Source organism: Eptatretus burgeri, chromosome 17 (assembly GCF_056783735.1).
Source record: "Eptatretus burgeri isolate ZD-2024b chromosome 17, Ebu_testis_v1, whole genome shotgun sequence".
Lineage (NCBI taxonomy): Eukaryota > Metazoa > Chordata > Myxini > Myxiniformes > Myxinidae > Eptatretus > Eptatretus burgeri.
Window position 1 is genome coordinate 3,952,984 of NC_140977.1, and position 9,470 is coordinate 3,962,453.

Below are 9,470 nucleotides of genomic sequence, written 5' to 3' on the forward strand. Positions count from 1 at the left end.
TGCCAATATGAACAAACTACTACTAATACTAATACTGATGCTGATACTGATACTGTTACTGCTGACATGCACATCGACTCAAAAAGGACTCGAAAACACTGTTGGGTTCCCCTTTTATGAGCAGCATTTTTATATACCAATTCCCAAAACCGCTGGGAACACGTCTTTATATGGCAGTTGTAAGCTCGAAACACGTTAATTTTTTTTTTTTTTGTCGACCGGAAGACGTCATTGGAATACGTCTACATACGTCGATGTGTGTTGGGACTACGTAAAGAATTGGTTCAAAGCACGTCAAACATAAGTTAGAAATAAGTTTCGCGTAAAAAAAGACATTACCGCGACGTGTTTCAACTTATGAGTAGCTTATAAGTAGCCTTTGTGGACGTGTATAAGCGTCCACATATCGTGTGTAAAAATTATCCCCATCGCATGCGGAACGTGTGTCATACGCCGAGTATGTCGTAAAATTTTGAACATGTTTAAAATTTCTTGACGTACTCTACTTACTACGACGTATGATAGCGTACTTTAGCGTTCTACTCACGTATACCAAACTTACTCATACCGTATTTGACGTGCCCCAACGTTTTAGACACATTTTTCTTAGGTCGGCATACGCTGGCAAGATCACCAAGGTATGACCGCGATGTTGACACTTCCATTTCTACGGCAGTTATGATTCGAATCGTTGTGCGTCAGCCTTTTAATAGGCTACGTCACGACATCGTCGGCGATGCATGCAACGCGCTATGCCTAAGTTAGACTATCATTGGGTATCGGTTGTGTAGGCCGACAACAGGTTCAGCATTCGTTGGTATAAGTTATCTATAACACAACGAAACGTTCTGTGTCCGTTACCAATGCGTTATACATAAGACCAAGTCGCTATGAATACGTCCGAATCTTTAAAAAAAACATCAAAAGTTCAACATAAGCCAGCGTTTTACATACATTTTAATACGTTGCCATCGCTGGCTAAAACGTCAAGGTGTGACCGGGCCTTTACCCACTGCTTTTTCAGCTGTCACAGCAAGGTCATCTGACCATTTTCAATTGATTCTTCTCATACTTTTGCTCACTTCTTTATCCTTATTCCTGTATCCTGTTTTCAGGTTCTGTTTGATGATATTTGACCTTGCCTGTTCCACATTGCTCTTTAACCTTCTTCTCTTCTCAACTCACTCCCAAGACTCCTTACTGATCCATGGTTTTTGACCCCTCTTTTTGTAACCCAGCACTACTTTTGCAGTTTCGTTGTATGCTTTCTTAAAATTCTGCCACTTGCTCTCCACTATGTCCTCAATTCCTCAAAATCTTGGAACACATCGTACTTGTTTCTCATCTTTAATGAGAAGCATGTTTTGATAACTGGTTGTTGCATTTTGATTGTATCTAATTTCTTTCTGTTCTCCTTGGCCTTTTGTTTCTCTTTTATTTCAAGTTGATTTTAGTTCACACTAGTTGGTGGTCGCTTGCAATATCTGCACCCCTCATGACTCGAGTGTCTATTGTCGATGTCCTATGTTCTTTTTTTACCATCACATGGTCTATCTGGTTCTTTGCCTTTCCTCCTGGGGAGGAAAGTTTGCTTACATGTCGTCTTATGTGTGAAAATGGTGCCAGTTATCACAAGATTACCGAGTCCACAAAGTTTAATAAGCTTTTCTCTATTTTCATTTCTATTACCCAGTCCATGACTTCCAATCCATCCATATATCCATTGGGACCATACTCTATGCAGAGCGTTGGTGCTGCTTAAGCAGTCTCCTTGGCTATTGGGCACAATCCTGGACGGGTCACCACTCCGACACAAGACACCAGCAAGCTGGCACTCATTTTGCCGACCTCGGAAGGATGACGGGCAGTGTCAATCCGACCTGGTATTAATTCAACAGCCGAGTGGGATTTTAATTCAGGATCCTAGAATCTCAATTCCACCACCAAAACCATTAAGCCAACAACAGGTATGTATGACTTCCAATGACCCTCTCGTATTCCTCGTTGCGATCTCCCACTTTGGCATTGAGATCACCCATTATTATCAACAAGTCGTGTTTATATACCCCATTGGCCACTGATTGTAATTGCTCATTGAAGCTTTCTTTGTCTTCCTCCCTTGCATCGTTGGGAGGTGCATAAACTTGAATCGCAGAAAGATTCACATATTTCGAGAAACATCTCGAATATATTATCCTTTCATTAATCGGTTTCCATTCAAGTAGTGATTGCTCAGCCTTCTTGGACATCATCAATGCAACTCCATAGTGGTGTCAATTATCTTCTCTCACTGAAAATATGACATTCCTTCCAGAATTCAACTTGACTTTCCCATACCTTGTCCACCTGCATTCGCTAATCCCCAAGTATCAATATTGTATCGAGCCATCTCCTTCGCAAGTTGAACGGATTTACCAATTGTGTGGAGTGTTCTTACATTTCAGCATCCTATGTTAATTATTTATTTGGCCTGGTTATCGACATTGTCAGCTGCTAGGGTGCATGAAGAAGAAGAATTAATTCATTTTTGGTGAATATCCCAAACCAGATACAAAAACTATGTCCACATGTTTTTGAAATATCCTGCTGTACAAGTTATGACAAAACTAGGTGGATGAGTTGAGTAGGTGACATTATAAAGCCGATTCGATTTTGGTTCAGGTCCCGATTCAGATCCGGCCAGTCAGTGGGATACAAAACGTAAAGTGTTATGCCTGGTGGAGGCATGCACTCCAACGAGTGCTGTTCTAGTATTAAGCACTTTCAACAATTTTTTTTTTGTTTGTTTCACTCTCCTGAACACTTCATCGTTTGTTACTTTTTCTGTCTCGTTGATCTTTTCCATTCTCCTCCAAACTCTCATTTCAAAGCTATTAACATGTTCATCTCTTCTTTCCATAAATTACAAATCTCACTTCCTCACAAATGAACACTCCAAACTGCAACTATCAGGGATTCCTCTTCATGGTGGTTGTGCCCTCTCCCCAATGCAAGTGTGGGGCCAAATCATCTCCACTCTTCCCTGCTGGCCAGATTCGTCAGGGCAGCACAGCCATGGTCAGAGCACTGATCAGTCCCCACTGATCTGCTCTCCCCCGCTCTCTCTCTCTCTCCCCCACTCTCTCTCCCCCCCCACTCTCTCTCTCCCCCACTCTCTCTCTCCCCCACTCACTCTCTCTCCCCCACTCTCTCTCCCCCACTCTCTCTCCCCCTCTCTCTCTCCCCCCTCTCTCTCCCCCCACTCTCTCTCCCCCCACTCTCTCTCCCCCACTCTCTCTCCCCCCACTCTCTCTCCCCCACTCTCTCTCCCCCACTCTCTCTCCCCCACTCTCTCTCCCCCCACTCTCTCTCCCCCACTCTCTCTCCCCCACTCTCTCTCCCCCACTCTCTCTCCCCCCACTCTCTCTCCCCCCACTCTCTCTCCCCCACTCTCTCTCCCCCCACTCTCTCTCCCCCCACTCTCTCTCCCCCCACTCTCTCTCCCCCCCACTCTCTCTCCCCCCCCACTCTCTCTCCCCCCCCACTCTCTCTCCCCCCCCACTCTCTCTCCCCCCCCACTCTCTCTCCCCCCCCCACTCTCTCTCCCCCCCCACTCTCTCTCCCCCACTCTATCCCCCCCACTCTCTCTCCCCCCACTCTCTCTCCCCCCACTCTCTCTCCCCCCACTCTCTCTCCCCCCCCACTCTCTCCCCCCCACTCTCTCCCCCCACTCTCTCTCCCTCTCGGGAAATTGATGGGCTATCTCCGTGATGCAGACCTGGTCGAGAGAAATGTCCGGGGCCATATTACAACTGCAACAAAAGCACGTTCAATCCACAATACACTTTTGAAAGAAAAACAAATCCATCTGTTGCATTGTTGCTTGCAAAGTTATGTTATCTCTCCATGCATGCATCTGCCATCAGTGATGTATAGTAGCCCTTTATATGTTGAGAAAATATTTATATGGGCATTAAGGGGATAGACTTTGTCACGAAAAGGTCGGAGGAGCAAATTGTGATCCAAAGGTCATCCATATCTAGTGCCCAACTGTGTCTGCGGACATCCTACTGCAGTTGGGTTACTTTTTTTTAGGTTAATGGCAGGATTTGCACTCCGGCCACCATAAAACCCTTCACTCCCCAAAACACAAGATTAACGCAAAGAAAATTGAAAACCCACTCCGTGGAAGTACCTCCTGTGCAGCTACTCTCCGCAGGGAAGCTCAACGGATGACAGCATTGGGGCAAAGCCTTTGGGACCCCACACTTTTTGATGAAAGGAGGAAAAAAACAACAGGGTAATCTCCCCGGGTCAGATTGCGGTAGTGTGTCGGGGTGCTGCTGAAGTGTCATCCACCAGACGGCAGTCTCCTTGGGTTAACCAGAGGCAGTCCCTTCGGGTGAGTGCCTGGAATGTCCTATTTCTAAGAGAGGATGATCACCTTTTTTTTTTTTTTTTTTTTTTTTTTTTTTTTTTTTGTATACCTTGGTCGAGGCTCGTATGAGAGCTAACACACAACTCACAGCAAGGAGGCATGAGACAAGAGGGGCGGGAGTGGAAGGGACAAAACATTGGGGAACAGACACGTGAACTGTGGAAGGGAGAGGGATGGGGATGGGACGGGGAACATGGCGAAGAGAAGATGGACATTACAGGGACTTTCAGGAAGGAAAGCAGGGGAATTGAAGGAGGTGGGCTTGGGTGGATTATCGGGGGTAGAAAAGATCGAGGATTTGGATGGGGGAAGATAAGAGGTGGTGGTGAACAGCTGTTTTGAAAGCCTGAAGGGAAGAATGGGAAAGAATAGAGTGAGGAAGTTTATTCCAAAGGCGGGAAAAAAGAGGAATGAAAGAGTGAAGATGAGCAGTGATGACCTGTCTCTGTTGTCATCAGAGGTCAAGCGTTTGAACATCGGTATTAAAGCACTCTCTGAGGTTTGTAGACTGGATAGTGGCGAGATTACGGCGGGTGGTTACACGTACGATTGGTCTGGTCACTCTGATGGTTACCATGCCCAACGAGTTGTTGCAGCTGTGTCCAATAAGCTGACTCCAATGATAATTGAGGAAACACCGGTCAATGAGCGTATTATGAGACGAAGGATTCGTCACTTCTTGGGTGTCGTTTCCCTGGTCTCGGTATATTCTCTGACTGAAGTGAGTGATCTCACCATGGAGGATGTATTCCATGCCACGCTCGAGTCTGTGGTTGATCAGTGCCCCAGGCAAGATACTCTTCTCCTCGTGGGGGATTTACATGCATCGATTGGAATTGTTAGGGATGGTTATGAGACGTGTGTTGGTCCCCATGAGTCTGAAACTGTGATCGAGAATAGCACGAAGTTCCTTGACTTTGCAAGAAGTCATGGACTTCGGATGGCTGGTTCATGGTTTCAGCACCCACAGGCTCATCGCTGAACTTGGTATTCCACGCTGGTTGTGTGGTAAAGGAGATTGACCATGTGCTCATTGATGGTCGTTGGAGGATGATCTAGAACTGCAGGGTCTACCGGAGTGCTCAGTTCCTCAATACCAACAACAGATTTGTGGTAGCAACTCTGAAGTTGCAGCTTAAATCCGGGAGAATGGTATCATCCCAGCCTAGGCTGGATGTTGGCAAGCTCAAGGATGAGAGGGTAGCTGAGGAGTTTGCAAACAGGCTGAGTGGGGATTTGGGGGGGTCTGGGTGCTTTGGGGAATCCTGAAGAGTTGTGGAGTGCCTTCATGACCACCATCCTTGATGTTGCCCTTTGATGTCTTGGAACTCAATGTCGGGCAAAGAAGAGTTTTGTCTCTCAAGGGAAACTGGATGCCAGAGTAGCAGGACTAGGCTTAATGGCAGAGCAGAGCTGTTCAGGGAGTTGAGGTGTTAAACTGCACGTGCGCTGAGGGTGGACAAGGAGGCCTATGTGCGAGGAATATGTGAGGGGGTAGAGCATCATCTGTGGTCACGTGATTCTCGTCCTGCTTTCAGAGGAATTAACGCATTGCGTTCATCCAAGCCCATCTCTCGGTGTACTGTAGTTAAAGCGGAGGGTGGTGGGCTCTTGACAGAGGAGTCCAAAGTGAAGGTCCGCTGGACCGGGTACTTTGAGAGGCTGTACTAGGCTGATCCACCAGCTGTTGAATTGGATATCAGAGGTGTTACAATCCCTATTACTGACCCTCCAATCAACTGTGATCCACATTCGTTTGTGGAAAAACACAGGTTGCAGTGAAACAGGTTTAAAATGGGGTCAAGCTCCAGTGATGTGTGGCATCCATGCTGAACTTCTCAAGGCTGGTTGAAATGATGTACTCATGTTGTTGCACGCAGTTCTGTACTCTGCCTGGAACACAGGCATCAGCTCAACTGACTGGAAGAGGGGCCTTGTTGTCCCTCTCTGGAAAGGGAAGGGTGATCGCCAGGACTGCAACAACTACCGAGGGGTGATGCTGCTCTCAGTGCCAGGCAAGGTCTTTGCTCGGATAATTCTTGATAGGGTTCGCCACCATCTGCTTGAGCACAAGTGCCCAGAGCAGTCAGGCTTTACACCAAAGAGGTCAATGATTGACAGTATCCTTGCTCTTTGGGTCCTCACTGAACGCAGATGAGAGTTTCGGCAGGGGCTGCTTGCGGCCTATGTTGATCTCTGTAAAGCGTTTGATTCAGTGAATCGGGATGCCCTTTGGAGGATTTTTTGTCTTCATGGGGTGCCACCAAAACTGATCAATCTGTTGTCTGAACTATACTCTGGCACTGAGAGTGCTGTGAGATGTGGTGATACCATCTCCGACTTATTTCGCGTTGTTACTGGAGTTTGTCAGGGGTGTGTACTGGCACCAACACTTTTCAGCGCTTGCTTGGACTGGATTCTGGGGAGGATGTCAGAGAGAACAAGCTGCGGTGCATCGTTTTGGAATGTCAAGATCTCTGACCTTGATTTCGCAGATGATGCAGTCATCTTTGCGGAGACTCTGGATATCCTTTTGGGGGCCCTCGAAGTGCTGAATGAGGAGTTGGAGTCACTCGGATTACACGTTTCCTTTGTCAAAACTAAGATCCAGGTTTTCAATGACATCCTGGATGCTGCTGTCTTGTCTGTACCTGTTTGTGATGAGGATGTTGAGGTCACGGAGAGATGCACTTACCTTGGCAGTGATTTTCATGTCTCTGCTGTCTGTGAGCCAGAGGTCAATGGACGTCTGGGTCAGGCCTGGAGAGTCATGGATTCACTGGATCATGGGGTGTGGCGCTGTCGGTACCTGTGCAGGAGGATGAAAGTCAACCATCTCCGCGGCGACCGTTTCTGACCAGGGATCTGAGACGGAGACTTAATTCTTTCAAATAAATTGTATAATGGGGGCACTTCCGCATAAGAACTTTCTTTCTTTGTTTATTTTTCATCGAAAAGGAAAAATAAACTTCAAACTTCTTTTTGGCGTTTTGTAAAAATCATTTTTGGTCAATGTTGCTGGTCTAACATGGAAATTTTGTGGGTAAAAAGACCAGCGACCAGCACCTCAAGATATCTGTGCATGTGAGGAGCTCGGCGTAAATCGTTGAGTGAATTGATGTACTTGACTGGGATAGATACAACATTTTCACCACTCGTAATAGTATCAAAATAGCACTGTCTTTCTTGTGCCTTTTGAAGAAAAAGAAACTATAAAGGCATGGAAGTATCAGCACTTCCATGCCTTTTTTATAGTTTCCTTTTTTTTCAAAAAGCACAAAGAATGACAGCGCTATTTTAACACGATAGATGACGCATGGGTTTGAGTCATCAAGGGATGGAGAGAAGGGGAGAATGGAAAGCAGACTGAGAGAAAGGTGTTTGGAAGCAAGTGTGTGGGAAGAATTAATATTTTAAAATTCTCATTTGTATAGGGGGTGGGGGGGAATTGCCATTTAAAAAAGGGAATGGAGAGGCAGAGGAGGGGCAAGGGGTGGTGGGGGATAGAGGAAGAGAATTTTTTTTAAAACTTTTTTTTATTATTAAAAATAAGGTATAAGGAAGGAATTAAAGTGAGGGTGGTGACTAATGAGATGGAAAGGATGAAGACATGATGAGTTGGTATGGGAAACGGCTGACGAAAAAATAAATTGGAAAGCCCAAAACTCTGAACCTGAGACGCAGGATAAAAATAAGTAGAATGAGCATGAAATAAGTACATGGGAGTGAGCACTCAATATGAAGAACAATCAACACAAACAGAGAATATGAAATTGACAGCCACACACGAATCAGGAACGATTACTTTATAGAACCAAGTCATTCGGAGGACCAAGATGAACCACCATGACCCTGAAACTGGAAGCAGAAGTTAAACTCGGCTTATTACCATTCGGCAATGTTGATTGTAAAGTGAGTTTATATTGATAATGTACAGTATTGTGATGTTTTCTTTTTTTAAACTTTACAAAAGTAAACTCGATTAAGGTTGACTTTAAATGGATTGTTTTTGTTTCAGATTTTATCGTGAAGGTGAAGGTGAAGTCCGAGTTTGTTGATGATTCGTTCTCTCAAGATGAAGGTTTGAACCACAAACATATTGTTTATGTTGTAGTTTTATTGTTTGTGATAATAATGTTACAATCCAGAGTAAACTTTACCACCATATATTCGGTACTTGTTATTTATCCCAAAGTACACAGGGTTTGCACAGTCCTTGAAAGTCCTTGAAATTACTGGAAAGTCTTTTTACAAATAATTGTCCAGTCCTTCAAGCTACTGGAAAATCAAGAAATTGCACAAGTGTAAGTAATATGCCAGGTCCATAGTCGGAATTGTTAACTTACAACATCCTCTTTTAGAGAACATTTACAAATATAACCTCCCAGGGATTTACCATTAAAGCCACTCAAAAAAATTTTCCTGGTGACATTTATCAAAAGTCTCATGAAAAAGCATCAAAAGCTTCTTAGTTAAAGAAATGAGCAATGGCAGGAAGTGAGGAATAAAATTTCTAAATTGACTGTTGAGGCCAAACAGCATTTCTTTCAGAATCTCAAATCTTTAAACTCGGCACAGTGGTTACAGACAAATCCGGATCATGACATTGGGAGTCAGTTACAGCCCTACCATTGAGCCCCACCCTCACCCAGATGTTAATCCAGAGGATGACCAAGCAATAGTCAATTGCATCAATGACCACTTTGCGGAAATTGCGAAGGAAATCTTACCCCCTTAGACGGTTCAGCACTTCAGGCACACTTACCAGCACCACATCCATGTCCAGAAGTAGAGAAGCATGAATTCTACAAAGTCTTACAGCACATCAATCGCAATATAGCTTCTGGCCCTGAAGGAATCCCAGCCCGTTTGTCAAGTGAATTTCCTTGTGAATTTAGTACCTCATTAATGGACACACACAAATGTATACATAATTTTATGTGTGTGCTCTTTTTGCATAGTCAGCCCTTCATTCTAGCATTTTCACAGACCCTCCATGCCTCCCTGAAATCTTTTTGCACCCCTCAATTTAAGAACCACTGCTCTCGGCTAT

At 45.0% G+C, this 9,470-nt stretch overlaps 1 protein-coding gene across 1 annotated transcript in view; it reads left to right on the forward strand.

Annotated features, from left to right (window-relative positions):
- Positions 1-9,470, forward strand: part of LOC147009136 (uncharacterized) — an 85,895-nt gene that overhangs the window by 28,358 nt on the left and 48,067 nt on the right. The window contains 1 exon segment of the mRNA XM_085862728.1: positions 8,436-8,498. Within this exon segment, the coding sequence (XP_085718854.1) occupies positions 8,436-8,498 (63 nt within the window).